Source organism: Somniosus microcephalus, unplaced genomic scaffold (assembly GCF_052327205.1).
Source record: "Somniosus microcephalus isolate GS21.2 unplaced genomic scaffold, FLI_Smic_1.0 unresolved_chr9, whole genome shotgun sequence".
In the NCBI taxonomy this organism is placed as follows: domain Eukaryota; kingdom Metazoa; phylum Chordata; class Chondrichthyes; order Squaliformes; family Somniosidae; genus Somniosus; species Somniosus microcephalus.
Window position 1 is genome coordinate 39,374,478 of NW_028225187.1, and position 18,492 is coordinate 39,392,969.

General features: G+C 44.4%; 1 protein-coding gene across 1 annotated transcript in view; it reads left to right on the top strand.

The window, feature by feature from the left end:
• The window catches only part of LOC147085097 (uncharacterized), a 50,615-nt gene that overhangs the window by 1,755 nt on the left and 30,368 nt on the right, over positions 1 to 18,492 (top strand). Inside the window, exons 2-3 of the mRNA XM_085979433.1 lie at positions 17,189 to 17,272; positions 17,358 to 17,361. Coding sequence (XP_085835559.1) covers positions 17,189 to 17,272; positions 17,358 to 17,361 — 88 coding nt within the window. The remainder of the gene's footprint in view (positions 1 to 17,188; positions 17,273 to 17,357; positions 17,362 to 18,492) is intronic.

Here is an 18,492-nt window from a genome sequence, read left to right on the forward strand (position 1 = left end):
AGGTCAAGGGCTACATTCGATTAAACTACATTTTACCCACAGATCTCTTGGGTCTAGTGCACCTTTCTTTCGTTCCATGTGTTATTTGTCTGTTTGTCAGGATGAATTGATTCATTTATACTGTGGCGTAGCGATCACAGAACGGACACAATCCGCTTTCTCGTCCGTTGACTATATATCAGGCGTCGTGCCTTTAAGAAGGATCACACCTTTAAGAAACTCGATCTGCAGCTTAGTTGTGGTGATTATTCTTTATGTTTAGTAAGAAGTATTGTAATTGGTTGTTTGTTTCCTGCCTTGAGATATATGCTGTAAACTCATTGGTAGTTGATGTCATGTGATTTGTGGTGGCGATCTTAAATTCAGTTCTCTACAGCCTTGGTTGGGACTGGGTGTTGAAAGATGTGCTACTGGATTTTTAAAGTTAATAAAGCCTAGATTTAGAAAGGCAAATCTACACTTTATTTCAATTTATTAACTTTAAGTCAGAATGGAGCGATATCTTCAACCGGAACGATTCAATGCTGACCCTAATTCTGCAGCAGTAGATGATAAATGGAAACACTGGTATCGTACATTTAAAAACTTTTTGTGTGTGTTGGATCAAGAGTCTCTAAATAAGCTGAATATGCGTGGGCAGCACGGTGGCATAGTGGTTAGCACTGTTGCCTCACAGCGCCAGAGACCCGGGTTCGAATCCGGCCTCGGGCGACTGTCTGTGTGGAGTTTACACATTCTCCCCGTGTTTGCGTGGGTTTTCTCCGGGTGCTCCGGTTTCCTCCCACAGTCCAAAGATGTGCGGGTTAGGTTGATTGGCTATGATAAATTGACCCTTAGTGTTAGGGGGATTAAATATGTGGGGTTACAGGGATAGGGTGGGACATGTGTTGGTGTAGGGGTTACGGGGATCGGGTGGGATATGTGTCGGTGCAGGCTCGATGGGCTGAAATGGCCTCTATCTGCACTGTGGGGTTTCTGTGATTCTGTGAACTACATTGCTCCGGATGTGTATAAGTATATTTTGGACTGTGATACTTACGAATTGGCTATTTCTACATTGGAAAAGATTTTTGTTAAACCAAAGAATGAGGTATTTGCACGTCACCTTCTATCTGCCCGTAGGCAGCAGGTGGGAGAATCTTTGGATACTTATCTACAAGCACTTCGGCACCTTTGTGCTAACTGTAATTATAAGGCCATGATGGCAGAAGAATATAAGGAAGAATCGGTACGGGATGCTTTTATTAATGGCTTACTGTCTAGATCAATTCGTCAGCGGTTGTTGGAAAATAAGACTTTGGATCTTAAGAGTGCTTTCGAGCAAGCCTCTACATTGGATGTGGCTCAGAGAATTTCGGATTCTTATGCTCTTTTTAATCAGCCTGCGACTGTGGTTTCGGCAGTTCCGGATGAAAGGGAATTATGTGGACTTAATAGGAGTGGTTTACTAGATTCTGAAACAGTTTCTACTTCAGCGGCTGTTGCCTCTAGGACTCAGAAGTGTTATTTTTGTGGGAACGTCCGGCACCCTCGTCTGAAGTGTCCTGCTCGGGAGGCTGTGTGTAGTAAATGCGGCAACAGAGGTCATTATGCACGTGTTTGTAAATCATCAGCTCCACCATCAGGTTCAATTACCTCCTCTGCGACTATTCAGCCTTTAGATAGGGCGTTTATTGCATCAATTTCTGCTGCATTTGCTCATGGCCTAAACAAAGCTATAGTTACGGCCCAAGTTAATGGGTTAGAAGTGAAGGCCCTTATAGATACAGGCAGTAATGAGAGTCTTATAAGTCTTCAGTTTGCGAAGGAGAAGCGTTTGAAAATTTTGCCTGTTACTTATCAGGTGTGTATGGCTCAGACGACTCTCACTTCACAATTAGCTGGTTGTTGCCTTGTGAAATTGATTCTTCTAGGTAATACGTATACTGATATATGCCTATCTGTTTTGCCTAATCTCTGTGCGGATATTTTGATTGGCAATGATGTGCTTCAACTACACGAGTCTCTCAGTCTTTCGTTTGGAGGGACTAAGCCACCTTTAGCTATTTGTGGATTAACCTCTTTATCCATTTCTCCATTTTCACTTTTTTCCAATTTGATGCCGGATTGTAAGCCAATTGCTACCAAGTCAAGAATGTATAGCAGTCAGGATAGAGAATTTATTAATTCTGAAGTTCAATGTCTTTTATTGGAAGGAATCATTGAACCTAGTTGTTTGCCTTGGCGGGCACAGGTAGTTGTCACCACTAACGAGAGACATAAGAAACGAATGGTGATAGACTACTCCCAAACTATTAATAGGTATACTCAATTAGATGCGTACCCTTTGCCTAAGATTGATGAGCTTATCAACAAAGTGTCTCAGTATAAGGTTTTTAGCACTATTGACTTAAAGAGTGCTTATCATCAGATTCCTATTGTTAAGAGGGATCAACCATATACGGCATTTGAGGCTGGCGGAAATCTGTATCAGTTTTGCCGAATACCATTTGGTGTTACTAATGGTGTTGCTTGTTTTCAACGGGCAATGGATGCTTTTATAAGTGAAAACTCTCTCTCTGACACCTTTTCATACTTAGATGACATCACGGTGTGTGGCAAATCAAGGATGGAGCATGATTCTAATTTTGAAAAATTCCTTCAAGCTGCAGAAAAAGTTGGTTTAACTTTCAATAAAGAGAAGTGTATCTTTTCGACCACTGAGGTAAATCTACTGGGGTATATTATCTCGGGGAAACAAGATTAAACCAGACCCAGAACGTCTGCGACCATTGATTGATTTACCTTGTCCTACTAATTCTAAGGCTTTGCAACGAGTTGTTGGACTGTTTTCTTATTATTCTAATTGGATTGCAAACTTTTCACAGAAGATCCGGCCCCTTATTCGGGTTACGACATATCCTCTATCATGGGAGGCCAGGAAGTGTTTTGATAATTTTAAAAAGGATATCCTTGGAGCAGTTGTGCATTCTATTGATGAGAAGGTTCCCTTTGTGATTGAGGCGGACGCTTCTGATTTTGCAATTGGGGCTACTCTGAACCAAAATGGAAGACCTGTGGCCTTTTTCTCACGTACCTTGAATAATAGTGAAAAACGACATTCTTCAATAGAGAAAGAGGCGTATGCAATAGTAGAAGCACTGCGTAAATGGAGACATTATTTATCGGGGCGACATTTTACGTTGGTAACTGACCAAAAATCTGTGTCCTTTATGTTTGATGTCAAACATTTTGGAAAGGTCAAGAATGATAAAATAATGAGGTGGAGGATTGAGTTGGCATGCTACCATTTTGATATAGTTTATCGTCCGGGGAAGGATAATGTTGCTGCTGATGCGCTGTCGAGGGCTTATTGTTCTGTGATTCACGGAGATACGCTTATTAATCTTCACAATGCCTTATGCCATCCTGGGGTTATGAGGATGATACACTTTGTACGCAGTAAGAATTTACCCTTTTCAGTTGAAGACGTCAAGCGGATGACTTCATCATGTTCTATTTGTGCTCGGTGTAAACCGAATTTCTTTAAGCCTCAACGAGCTCATCTTATAAAGGCTACTTCTCCTTTTGAACGTTTGAGCATTGATTTTAAGGGGCCTCTTCCTTCAACTACTCAAAACCGATATATATTTACTGTTGTGGATGAGTTTTCAAGGTTCCCTTTTGCTTTTCCTTGCGCAGATGTATCAGCTGCTACAGTTATCAAATGTCTGACTCAACTTTTTGTTATTTTTGGGATGCCTGCGTATATCCATTCGGATCAGAGAAGTTCTTTTATGTCTTCCCAGTTGAAGGAATAGCTTCAGAGTCGGGGAATCTCTACTAGTAGAACTACCCCGTATAATCCCCAGGGTAATGGACAGTGTGAACGATACAATGGGGTGATCTGGAAGGCAGTTATGTTGGCTTTGACATCCCGGAACCTTAAGAATACACAGTGGGAAATGGTACTGCCTGATTCCCGGCATTCCATTAGATCATTGCTTTCAACGGCTACTAATGTGATCCCCCATGAAAGGCTCTTTAACTATCCACGGAGATCTACTACGGGATATTCGGTACCTTCATGGCTTACTATACAGGGGCCTGTGCTGCTTCGACGTCATGTTAGATTGTCAAAATATGATCCTTTAGTGGAGGAGGTGGAGCTGTTGGAGGCAAATTCCCAATATGCTCATTTTCGATTCCAAGATGGGAAAAAACGTACTGTTTCAATTAAAGACTTGGCTCCTTGTGGTGGCCAGCCCTCTTCTGAGGATATTAACAATAGTCATGATTCAGATAATGTGGATGTCATTACAGATACTATGAATATTTCCAATCCTATTGCAGATAATTATACTTCTATTAGTCAGCCTTCGATGGATGTTCATGATTGTCCCAGTTTACCTCCTGATGAGATTTTGGACCTTCTGCCATCCTAGGCAGCTCTTGGTCATGTCTTCGATGTCTCCATCGATACCTGGCCACCGTACAAACGCCCTAGCTAGGTTCTTCATTTTCACTCCATCCAGATGCCCCTCGTGAAGCTCCTTTAGCACTTTATCCTGGAGTTTGGGTGGTATCACCACTCTGGATCCACACATCAAGGTTCCTCGGCACACTGACAGCTGTTCTCTTCTTTGCGAGAATGCTGGCAACAGTGGTTCGCCATGTGCTGGCCATCCCTTCACTGTTAAATCGTAGCACCGTGAGAGAGTAGGGTCATTTCTTGTCTCCCTTTCAATGGCAGAATTTGTCACCGGTAGACATTCCACTATGGTAGAGTGGAATATCTCTACTGGGTCCACTGTAGGTGCCTCTTCTATCGTTGGCAACGGTAGGCGCGATAAACCGTCAGCATTCCCATGCTGTTTTGACCCTTTGTATTCAATGTTGTATTGGTGTGCCCCTAGAAAAAGGGACCACCTCTGTAGTCTTTGAGCCGTCATAATGGGGACACCTTTTTTAGGGTTGAATATGGAGATGAGGGGTTGATGATCAGTCAGCAAGGTAAATTTTTGTCCGTGTAGGTAATGGTTGAATTTCTTCACTCCCCATACCAGGCTGAGTGCTTCCCTGTCTATTTGGGCATAGTTACGCTCAGCTGAGTTTAATGAGCGTGACGCAAAAGCTATCGGCCGTTCTGAGCCATCAGGGAATTTATGGAATAATACTGCTCCTATGCCGTAAGGGGATGCATCGCACGCCAGTCTGATTGGTAGTGATGGGTTGCAATGAGCCAAAACTTTCTCGGATGTGATTAAGTCTTTACATTTATGGAAGGCACGTTTACAGTCTTCGTTCCATTTCCAAATGACTCCTGTCTGTAGAAGATCATTAAGAGGGTGTAGAATAGTTGATAAGTTCGGTAAAAATTTATGATCGTAATTTATTAATCCCAGGAATGACCTTAATTGTGAAACATTTTCAGGTGCTGGGGCTTTTATAACTGCTTCAATTTTTTCAGGTGACTTATGCAACCCTTCCTTATTAATTATGTGACCACAATATGATATCTGATTTTGGAAAAATTCGCACTTGGGGCGATTTGCTCGTCGGCCCCGTTCTTTCAGCCTAGTGAGCACCTGCTCCAAATTGGCAAGGTGCTCGTTGTCGTTTTCTCCTGTTATAAGGATGTCGTCTAGGTAGCATTGAGTCCCTGGAATCCCTTGCAGGACTTGCTCCATAGCTCTTTGCCAGATAGCTGGAGCTGATGCTACTCCAAAAAACAGTCGATTGTACTGGTACAGGCCTTTGTGTGTGTTTATTGTGAGATACTTTTTAGAGGTCTCCTCAACCTCCATCTGTAGATATGCCTGTGCCAAGTCAATTTTTGTGAAATGTTTCCCTCTGGATAGTGAGGCGAAAATATCTTCTATCCTCGGAAGAGGATACTGTACCGTGTGAAGGACCGGGTTTACAGTCACCTTAAAGTCCCCACAGATGCGAATTTTTCTCTGCTCCTCAGAGTTATTTTTCAATGCTTTTTTCATGACTGGAACGATGGGTGTTGCCCATTCACTCCAATCTATTTTGGATAATACGCCTGCCTTTTCCAAATTCTCCAGCTCTGCCTCGACTGCCGGACGTATTGCGTATGGCACCGGTCTTGCCATAAAAAATTTGGGAATTGCTGCATCGTCCACTTTTATTGAGGCGGTGATGTCTTTCAAGGTTCCTAGTTTCTCTTGAAACACTTCTTTGGCGTTGGCCAAGATGTCTTTTAATCGTTCAGGTATGATGTCATCATTGCTTTTTTCCTTACTGGTCACCGTCAGTGCCTGAATGGAGTGCCAGTCTAAACGTATCTTCCTTACAATTCACGTCCCAACAACGGTGGACCAGCATCTTGTAGAATGTATAAATACAACTTTTGTATTTCTTTGCCGTTGCATACCACAGGCACACTTATTTTTCCTTTGGGGTAGACTTTCTGCCCCGTATATGTGTTTAAGATAATGGATGTGTCTTTTAGAGGTATATGCGAAAATAGCCTCTCGTAATGTCGTCGATTTATTACGGTCAGAGCTGATCCTGTATCTAGCTCCATTTTAATTGGGGACCCTGCTATTGTGAGGGTAACCCAAATGGTTTGGTAATCCTCTTTGGCAAGTACATTATATAATTTGAGGCAGCTTAGTCTCTTGTTTCCGGAGTTGCTATCGCTATTCTGGTCTTCGGAGCTATTGTCTGTCATCATTTGTATCTTCCTGTACTTTTCTTTATTGATTCTTTGTTTTCTGTCAGTTGATTTATTTTGTCCAGATAGGCATACCCGTGCAATGTGTCCAATCTTACTGCATTGCCTGCATGCTTTGCCCTTGAACCAGCAGTCCCTCTGGTTATGGGTGGATCTGCCGCAGCGATAACATCTTCTGAACTCCTGTGTCATTTCATGGGTGCCGAAGTCCTGTGTCCCTCGTTGTATCTCTGCAGCTCCTTTTGTTGCTGCTTCGTATGATACAGCCATACTGAAAGCTTTGTCCAATGTTAAATCTTTTTCAGAAAGCAGTCTTTTTTGTGTTCCTTCACTTAAGAGACCGCAAACAAATTTGTCTCGAAGATAATCCGATAGTCCTGCTCCGAATTGGCAGTACTTTGATAGCTTTCTTAATTCGGTTAGGTAATCAGCGTTATTTTCATTCTTGTGTTGATTTCTCTTCAAGAACTTGAATCGGTCCGCTATCAGCAGCGGTGTTGGGTTTAAATGCTCCTGCAGTGTATCAACAATTTCTTTAAAATTCTTGTCCTTTGGTTTGGCTGGAGTGATTAAGTTTCGTAACAGCCCATATGTCTTCGCGCCCATTAAGTTCAGAAGTACTGAAGCTTTTTTTTCATCTGCTATTCCATTTGCAGTGCAATAAACCTCTACTCTTTCCACGTATGTGGTCCAATCTTCTATTTCGCCATCAAAAGCCTCAATATTACCAGATTTAGGCACTTCAAAAAAGATATGGCGCTTCCCGCGCTTTTTTTTTTCTGTAGCAATGATATGGCGCTTCCCGCGCTTTCTCGCCGCTGCTACCGATAACAACGCTGTTTTACTGTGGTTTCCATTTATTCACTGTTGGAGACTCGTTCCCGACGGAGGTCTAAACGCTGACCTGCTTGCCGCGCCGGCCGTCTCCCGAGTGCACCCTCCCAGTCCGTTATTGCTTGCCTCTGATTTTGCTGCCTGTCTCAGCTGTAGAGCCCGCCGCTGGAGCTCCAGCCTGACACCCAGGAAGGATTAGCGCAGTACCTGCCACCAGCTTGGCCAGCTGGTGAAACCACAGTTTCTTTTACTTCCTTGAGTCTTCTGGATGCTGGAGGAATCGGTGTCCTTGAGGTGCTGTCGAATTGCAGGTAAGTCCGTTTCCACTTCGTCGCCACTGTAGTGTCCGTGTGTAGAAAAAGACACTGAAGACAGGAGTTGGTTCATAGGTATTTAATAAGCAAGTTTGAGGGTGGGTTCTAAAGGATATACACAATACACAGGCTTATATAGCACAAGTGGCAATTACCGGCATTACGCACACCTGGGGCTCTTAAAGGCACATACACCACAATTGCTCTTAAAGGCACATACACCACAGTACCATACTTAAAACTTATACTCTAATAATTAACACTACCGAATTGCAATATAAAATTAAAATTAACACATTCTAATTTACTCCTGTATACACATTACTTGAACAAAGCCATATACAAGACGGGCGGCAAGCCTAATTGCTGTTTGGGCTGCCAGAGGCTGCTCCCTGCGGCGTGGCTGCAGTGATCTCTACTTCTAGTCCCTCGCAGCTTATGGCTGCTGGTTGGGGAACTCTGTTTCTTGATTTCTCCCTGACTCGGGAGACTGCCCTTTTCCACTGGAAAGCTGGTGACCATACTTTCTTGAGCTGGGGTACCCGAAGAGAACTCCTAGACGGTGTCGCTGGTGGGGCTACCCTGGCGAGCGGACCCTTAGCTCGGGTCACAGTCCTTGCTGGCTGGGGACCTTCTCCCTCGGGTCCCTCCCTTCCCAAACCTGGGCTGGGGACAGGTAACCTTTTGCCGCCCGTTGCAGCAGGCTGTGAGCCTCTGCTCCCAGGTTCCAAATCTGACTCAGGGGCGCGTTTCTCATGCTCGGACTCTGCCCCATCTGAATCCCAGAGTATTGGGGGAGTGTTCTGAACAGTGGGTGGAATGGCTCTTCCCGTGACACAAACCACAGCGCCTGCCTGTGCAGCCTGTGAGCTTGTACCCGCTGCGGGCTGAGGATTTCTAATCTCACGTTCAATCCCAGCTGCCTGTTTCCCTGCCTCCGGCTTAAACAGTTTGCATTGTTTATTATAACAAGCAGCCTGCCAGTAATCCTGTTCTAACTCCTTTCTCCTTACCATGGCGGCCTTAAAGACAGAATCTTGGGCTTGACCCGCTTTTGGTCTGGGACCAAAGCTATCCCCTTTGTGCCTCCCTTGGCCTGGATTGCTGCTACCGGGCCTGCTCTACAGGGTTCCCTGAACACTCCTTCCCTGTCCCCCTGCTTGGCCACCTCATCGGTCTTTTGGTTACCCTCCCACGTGGTATGGAGGGATCCTAAACCTATGGCCAAAGGTTTCGACCTTTCCCCAGCCTGCTCGTTCCCTGTGGGTCCCATTAAGCTAAATTGGACCTTATTAGACCGGGGTGAATTGGTCAGGTCTTCCGAGTGGACCACCGTGCTAGAAGATCCAGTGTCCACCGAATATTTCCCTGCACCATCTTCACCCACATCTTATCATAGGGCCTGCTCCCCTCAGCATTTTCGCGGGGACACAGTTCGACATGCTGCGCTGTCTCTAGTCATTGCTGGGAGTGTGATGGGGCAGACAGGGTCAAAGCACCGGTGGTGGCTGCTACTCTCCCCTGGCCAGTCAGAAGAGACGGTAGGGACGGTAAAAATGACTCGATCGCAGTGGGAGGGATATCTGTCCCTGCCTTTTGGGCTGGGGCTATGGGATCCTTTCCCTTGTTATCCTTCCAGGGATTCTTACAGTCTTTTCTCCAGTGACCGTCTTTCCCACACCCATAACAATTTAACCTAGCCTGAGAGGGATGGTTCCCCTCCTGGTGCCACTCTTTCTTACTCTGGCTCCCAGGTTTAACCTCATGGACATTTCCCTTGGGTTGGGGCACCTCGATACATCTCCTGTTTCTAAAGGCTACTGTGAGCCGGCAGGTCACTGCTTCTTCAGTGGTCTGGGGGTTTCAGGGGTCAAACCATGCCGCGACCTCGGTTTGGATCTGAGGTAGGCTTTTTGTCATGAGACAACGGAGCCAGTTATTCAATTGGACTGGGTTCAGTGCTGCCTGCCTGGCATTCCCGGTCATGCACTCTGGTAGACTGGCCACAGCCTGTCTGCGAACGCCTGCAGGGACTCCCCTGGGAGCTGCACCGTTCTTTCTACACGGGCGAACGGACTACCATCATTGAATCCCATGGCCTCCAATATCTCATTCCTCAGATCCTCATAATCCTTCAGCCCCCTTTTGCACTCGCCAGGTAGGGCCTGGAGGAGATCACCTCCCAGGGAAAACAGCAGCATTTTTGCTTGCTCTGCGTCATCGCAGTCATTAACAAAAGCTGCTTGTTCTATCTCCCTGAAGTGTAGTGAGGGGTCTCCCTTTTTAGTGAGCTTGGGGATGTGGCTAACCATGTCCCTGAGCTGGTGGGTGCCATACGGCACCAAAAACTGATTCTGGATGGCCCCTTGGTCATCGTCATCAACGGGCGGACCGTACCTCTGTTGTCGGAGTGGGTACACTGGTCCTGGTCCTGGCCTATCTAGCGGGCCTGCTGTGCTTCCTCTACCACCTCATCCGCCAACCCCTTTGCTGCCGGAACTCCTGAAAGCTCAGAGCTGTGGGTGGCGGTCGTGGGACCTCTGATTCCCTGACAAACCTTGTTCTGGGTGTTGCCTGTGGGACGGTTCTATTTGGGTTGCTGGAAAAGTCCGACTGATCTTTCTTCGGGCTGATAAGACATATCATCCCCTTTGCCCTCTTTAAAGCCATATTCAAGCTTTCTATCTCTTCCCTACAGGGTCCATGATCTGCTTCCTCAAACCCTTGGTCGCAGGCCAGCTTATATGCTGCCTTTACCTTCCAAAGCTTTTCCTCCTGCTCTTTTACTTCTTGTATGAGGCGGGCGTTCTCCTCCCGCACCCTCATCTCATTGCTCTTAGCCTCTGCAACTAGGCACTTCAGGTACTCTAATTTGTACCTCGTGTGGCTTTTGCCCTCACTAAGCTGGCCTGTTATTCTTCAACCTCCATTTCCTTATCCCAACTCTCTGCTTTAACTTCATTAAGCTCTTCCCTAAGCTTACGGGTAGTTAACCACAAACATATCAGGGGTGTGATTAAAAAGAAACCCAATAACTGCTGCTCTCTCCAGACCCAGACCACCGTCTGCTACATCGCATACTGTCGCCGACGGTCCTGCCGCGGTCGCCATTTTGTAGAAAAGGTGGGGGGTTGGTTGTGGGGTTTATGTCTCTGGCCAGTCAGAAGCATCTGAGCTGCTCCAGGCCCCGTGCGGTTTCGAATCGCTCCCCTTTCTGGTTCTGACCGCCGGACCTATTTCAGCAGCGATATAGACAAAACGAGACTCATGGTTGGGTGCAAAGAAGACCAGTATTTATTGAAATAAAGAATAAATTGCTATACAGCAAAATAATTATGAATACAGCAAACTTTTACTAAATACAGCACACCATTGCTTAATACAGCACTTTTACTTAATGGGGAGGAGAAACGGACACATCGAGGGAAAATTGACTAAAATTACAATTTAACAAAATTCCCCTTAATTCCCACCCCTTATACCTATCTAGGTTGCCATGTAATGGGCCAGAAAATCTATGCTCACCAGTGAATGCCTGCTCCGTGCCCCTGCAGTCTGTCTTAGATTCTTCACTGCCCCGAAGTAGAAATAACCCAGTAATTCAAAAGTAACTGCTGGTATTCCACTTCTTTGGGCGGGCTGCTGAGCTGTTCCTCTTGTAGGCAGGGCATCGGGGGCAAGGTGGCTGAGAGAGAGAGACAATGGCTTCCTGAGGGGTTATCTTTATACCCCATTGGGAGCCATTATCTTCGCGCCCAAATCTGGATGTATCTGGGCTATACAAAGCGACCAACCTGTCCCCATTGACTGTAATGGGTTTGAATGTGTTACCCATTCGTTTAAACTGGTTTGTGCTCAGTTTAAAATGTCTCAAATGCTGGACAAACAAATCCTAAGTGTTCAGTCAACAGCACTCAAGTGCTTTGTAAACAATCCATTGTCTTGTGGTCACCGCCCAACCGCAACTGATTGACAGCTTTAAGTACTTAATCCCTTGAGTCAACATTGTAGAGAGCTCGTGTAAACAAACAATCCTTTTGTTCCTCTGTTGATCATCCTAACCGCAGTTGATTGACAGTTTTAAGTACCTCAATTACTTCAGCTAGTGATGGTAGATGATCAGACAGGCTGTCTTTGTCTTCTGCCACGAGGCCTGACAGCCATTTTTGATGCCCTAGGTTTTTAAGGTACATTCCAACCAGGTTTCCTTTTAATCAAATAATCTTCGGGGGCTGCAGAAATTTGCCGACATTTTGCGAAACCTTACAAGTCGTCGGGGTTATACTGGAATTCATTGTTAAGGAAGTGGTATCAGGGCAATTAGAACATCATAACATGTTTATGCAGAGTTAACATTGTTTTATGAAAGGGACATCGGGTTTGCCAAATTTATTAGAGTCTTTTGCGGCTGTAACTAGCAGGGTAGTTAAAGGGCAATCTGTGGATGTAGTATATGTCGATTTCCAAAAGGATTTCGATAAGGTGTCACATAAACGGTTATTACACAAGATAGGGGCTCATGGAATAACAACAGAAAATGCTGGAAAAAATCAGCAGGCCAGGCAACATCCGTGGAGTGAAAATAGAGTCAACGTTTCGGTTCAAACCCTTTATCAAGACTGGAAAGGCACAGGAAATGAAATAGATTAAGGGGCCAGGCTGGGAGAGAACAAAAGAGAAGAAGAGATATTAAGAGGTATTCAAAACGAGATGAGATGGTGATAGGACTAGTGGAGACAAAAGACAGCTCTAGATTAGGTGCGAAATGCGCAGGCAGAATGGGAGACAGCTGCCATGTGGGAGAGAGAAAAAAAGAAAGGGTGGGAAGGGCCAAAACAAAGGTATGGATAAAAATATAAGTAAAAAAGTAATAGGGGCCAAGATTATGATCTGAAATTGTTGAACTCGATATTGAGTCCGGAAGGCTGTAAAGTGCCTAATCGGAAGATGAGGTGCTGATCCTCGAGTTTATGGATAGGGGCTCATGGGGTTGGGGGCAATACTGTAGCATAGAGAGAGGATCAGTGTTGGGGCGTGAGCTTTTTACAATCAATATCAATGACCTAGATGGAGGGACCGAGTGTAATGTATCTGAGTTCCGGATGACACAAAGCTACGTGGGACAGTAAGCTGTGAGGAGATCTCAAAGAGTCTGCCAAGGGATATAGATCGACTTAATGAGTGGGCAGTACGGTGGCAGATGGAGTTTAAAAATGTGAAGTTATTCACATTGGTAGGAAGAATAGAGAAATATAATCTTTTTTCGATGGTGGGAAACATTTAAATGTTGGTGTCCAGGCAGATTTGGGCATCGTCATGCAAGACACACTGAAAGTAGCATGCAGGTACAGCAAGCAATTAGCAAGCAAATGGCATGTTGGCCTTTATTGCAAGGGGGCTGGAGTATATATTTAAGGATGTCTTGCTACAATTGTACAGAGCCTTGTACAGAGCACAGCTGGAGAACTGTGCACAGTTTTGGTCTCTTTATCTAAAGAATATATACTTGTCTTGGAAGCGTTGCAAAGAAGGTTTACTAGATTGATTCCTGGGATGAGAGGGCTGTGCTCTGATGAGAGGTTGTGTAGAATGGACCTCGACTCTGTTGATTTTAGAAGAATGAGAGGTGACCTCATTGAAACATACAAAATTTTGAAGAGAATTGTTAAGGTAGATGTTGGGATGTTTTTTCCCCTGGCTGGATGCTCTTCAACTCGGGGGCATGACCTCAGGATAAGGGGTAGGCCATTTAAGACCGAGTTGGGAAGCCTTTTCTTCATTCAGAGGGTTGCGAATCTCGGAACTTCACTGCCCTAGAGGACTGTGAATGATGAATCTTTGAATATATTCACGGCTGTGATAGATTGATTTTTGGACTCCAGGGCAATCAAGTGATGTGGAGATTGGGCGGGATGGTAGAGTTGAGGTCAATGATCAGCCATGATCTTATTGAAAGTGGGAGCAGTCTCATGGGGCCATATGGCCTACTCCTGCTGCTACTTGTTATGTCCTTGTGTTCTTATTATCTGGAATTAATTGCCTGAAAGGGTAATATAATCAGATTTAATATTTACCTTGAGGCAATTGGATCTATACGTAAAAAGAAAACATTTACAGAGCTATGGGTAAACAACTGGGGAAAGAGAGAAATTGAATAGGTATTCCTTGGGGAGTGCACAGGCGCGATGGGTGAAATGACCACATACTCTACTGTTTCTTTCTAAAATTCTATACATATATGATATACATATTTTAAAAAACATTGTCAAGACCTCAATTTATTTATTTATTTATATGAATTCATTAAATACAACAAATTGCCACCAATCAATAAAAATCTGGCTGCAACATAACTATTTCTAAAATAACATAGGGAATATATAGGACCAGTGAATATCACAGATATCTATCAATGAACCAATGTATTCCATTGGTTATGTCTGTGATCTGTAACCATTCAAATCTTAGAACAGAAATGAAATCTTGAAACATTAGCACACTTGGTACATGAGGAGGCCATTCAGCCCCATGGGACAGATTTGATATTCAATGAGATCTTGGATGGTCTGAACCTCAAATCCATTTACCCACCTTTGCTCCATATGTTTGAAACATTTAAGAAACAAAATTGAATTTATCAATCTTGTCATCTCTATCTGACTCAAGATCCAAAGCGTTTTGGTGGGATAGTTTGGGCCTTCTAAAACCCTTTGTTTGAAATATATTCTACTTATCTCTTGCTGTTTTTTTCTGCCAGTTGTCTTCAAACTGTGTCCTTTGGTTACCCGCCCTCCTAGCAGTGAAAACACTTCCTCCTTGCTTACTCTATCAAAACAACATAATTTGCAACAGCTCTAGCAAATCTCCCCTTAACCTTCTCTGCTCTAAGGAGAACCCCAGCTTCTCCAGTCTCTCCACATCACTGAAGTCCCTCATCCCTGGTACCATTCTGGTCAATCTCCCCTTAACCTTCTCTGCTCTCAGGAGAACGGTGGCATAGTGGTTGGCACTGTTGCCTCACAGCGCCAGGGACCCGGGTTCGAATCTGGCCTCGGGCGACTGTCTGTATGGAGTTTGCATATTCTCCCCGTGTTTGCGTGGATTTCCTCCGGGTGCTCCGGTTTCCTCCCACAGTCCAAAGATGTGTGGGTAGGTTGATTGGCTATGATAAATTGAACCTTAGTGTTAGGGGGATTAAATACGTGGGGTTATGGGGATAGGGTGGGATGTGTAGGGGTTATGGGGATCGGGTGGGATATGTGTCGGTGCAGGCTCGATGGGCCGAAATGGCCTCTATCTGCACTGTGGGGTTTCTGTGATTTCTCCAGTCTCTCCACATCACTGAAGTCCCTCATCCCTGGTTCCATTCTGGTCAATCTCCTCTGAACCTTTTCTGTTCTAAGGAGTACCCCAGCTTCTCCAGTCTCTGCACATAACTGAAGTCCCTCAACCCAGGTACCATTCTATTAAATCACTTCTTGTACCTCTTCATGGCCTTGACACACTTACTCAAGTGTAGTGCCACAAGTTGCACACAATACTCCCCCTAAGGCCAAACACGTTGTTTATAATTTTTGCCATCACTATAACTTCACTGTATTTGTTCTAAAGTTTTAACATAATTGATTTTCTCTATTAATTGGAAAAAACGTTTGCATCACGTTCTTTACATATACTGGAATGTATCTCTTGATTGTCCCAAATATTGCCAATTGATACATTCCCATTTTGTTGTTCGCCATCTTATCTGCCAAACTCTCTTCACAATTTTATCCAGCGGTCACCTTTTAGCTCATCCAAGTTGACTTTTTTATTTCCAGTACAGTGACATTGTTGTTGACTATCTGCTTTCAGATTCATTCAACGTCCTGCCTAATAATGACATATTGGCTCTTTTATAATCCCATATTCCTAATTCATTTAGTAGAGTTGTGCCCAGGGATGCCACCTTTCCTTTGCTTTTAGTAATATTGTAACCTAGTAATAGTTGCAGGCAGCGGAATATCTCATCCAGCTCGCCCACCTATCCCAGGTGTCAGCCTTGTCTAAGTGGTAACACTGTTGCTTCTTTATCAGAAGCGCATGGGTTAAATTCTAACGTGAGAAATTTGATCACGTAATTTAGACTCACACATCAGTGCAGTCCTAAGGGAGCACAGCAGTGTCAGAGTTACCGCCTTTAGCATGAGACGTTAAACCGAAGCACCATCTGTTCTCTCAGCTTGAACAGCATTATTCAATTAAGAGCAGGGGAGTTTCACTGGTGTCCTAGTGACTACCTAGTGACTACTGAGCCCTAAACAAACCCAGGAACTTGCCGACACTGGCCGTCTGGTCTCACACGTTGGCAAAGCTTCCAACATCAGTGGAAACATAACATCTCGACGTTAATCAATGTCCTGCCTTGGAAAATGAAGAGGAACTTCAGGCGTGAAGCAATATAAAAAAAAGCAAGTGTCAAAATATCCGTTGGTAAGCAATTGAATGTTTGAAGACAAATGATTATGAGATAAAACACAATGGAGAATAACTGATCAACATGCCAATCTTGGGTAAGGGCCATAGATTAAAGCATGGAGTGAGATAATTAACTGAGGTTTCCCGGCCCATGCACAATTAGATGCAGAATAATTTGTCAAAAACTTCACTAGGCTGATACGCCAGATGCCGGCAGTTAGAGCAAGTTTCGTTCAATCATTGCTCAATTTAACCTTTTTCCTGTGAAACTGACAGCTCTGCTGAAAGCTGCTGCTTGCAATTTCATAGCAACACCATCAGTTGAGGAATATGCCTTGAATACAACTGCTTTGTGCAGAGCAGTGTATCTAGGGAAGTATAACTTCTGTATTCACATCTCTGTCAGCTGTGCTTCAGCTGCTAGCACACTCGCCTCTGAGGCAGAAGGTTGTGAGTCCACAGTCTCACTCTAGGGTCTTGAGCACATAAAGCCTTGCTTAACGCTCCAAAGCAAAGCTGAGGGAGAGCTGCACTGTTGGAGGTGCCGTCTTTCGGATGAGATATTAAACCGAGGCCCTGTCTTCTCTCTCAGGTGAATGTTAAAAAGATCCCATGGCCACTATTTCAAAGAAGTGCAGGGGAGTTATCCGCGGTGTCCTGGCCAATATTTATCCCTCAACCAACCTAACAATAACAGATTATCTGGTCATTATCACAGTGCTGCTTGTGGGACCTTGCTTTGCGCAAAATGGATGCCGCGTTTCCCACAATACAACAGTGATTTCCCTTCAAATGTACTTCATTGGCTGTAAAGCGCTTTGAGATGTGCGATGGTCGTGAAAGGCACTATATAAATGCAATTCTTTCTTTTTAAAAAATTTTCCCGCTGTCTTCTTTGCAGATAGATCAGTGCCACAGAAGCGATACATTAATAATACAGCTCCCTTCTAATCAATCAGCGAAGGAAAACTGTGACTCAGACAAGGTGCGTTTATATGTTTTCGGGATATCAATCATTACATTTTCAGCAATGTATTAATTTTCGGTTTAATTTTATGTTTGTCCTGTAGACATGTAAGCTTGTATAAATGCCTCTCTCTCTCTCTCTCTCCGGAGCGGGAGGTGAGTTGGGGTCACTCGGGCCGGGCCTCACAACCGCTCGGCCCGAGACACAGAGCGGGGGAGCGGCAGCGGCCGGCTGTAAACCGCATGGCCCTGTAAACTGCCGTTTTACAAAAAAGCCTTGGCAACGCCGGGCCCCCCCAGCTAGTATATATATATAGTGGGGAAATAAAATTATTTAAACCCGCACACTAGTCTGTAAATAGTAAAATAGCCAAGCAATTTATTTAAAACACAAAATTATTTAACAGTACAATATGGACAGTCCGCGGAGGTACCTAAGGGCTGATCAGGGAGTACAGCTTAGAGTTCCTGCAAATCAGTCCAGGCTGGCTCCCCGATTGTCTTTGGTCTCCGGTATTTAAGCGTACAATAACCGTGGCAGGTTCGTGCATAATCTATTAATTGGCTTAAAGCCCGCGTGCACATTTGCTAATTGGCTGATTCCCTATCTCGCATCACATAATCTTTTGCCTATATTTATTGTCACGTGATCTTTATGACCTCACCTATTATTGTATCTTTGTGACCTCTAGTAAAATTGCATGTCTACATTTCTATGTCACTGTGCCCTGTGTGATTTTACTTTACTCTAGGTTCCATTATTTGTGGTTGGTGCTTCTGTACCTGTTTTATCTAATCCTGCAAAAGCATCAAGACCTTGCGGTTAACATGTCTGAACTGTCTCCGCTGTTGTCTCGTGTGCAAGCAATATTGTTAACCCCTTAATTCCTGAAGGGTGCCAATGCTTCACTTCTGAGCCATATGCAAAGCCTCTTATATTTCTGGCTGTTGTTGCCAGGCAGAAATGCCTTGACTACTTATTCTTACCCATGAAGCTATGCTTCTACTAATTGTGATTTCAAAAAATCCACTTCAATATATATATAGTGAGAGAGAGTGATAGCGAGAGAGATACCACAATCTGCATCATGTATCTGAGAAGAACCTAAAGTGATCATAATTATAAAGGGTTTTGATAGGTTGAATCAGGACAAACGGTTCTCACTGGCTAGAGATCAGTGACCAGAGGATGCACATTTATGGTAATTGGCAAAGAAAGAGGGGAGTTGCGGATATTTT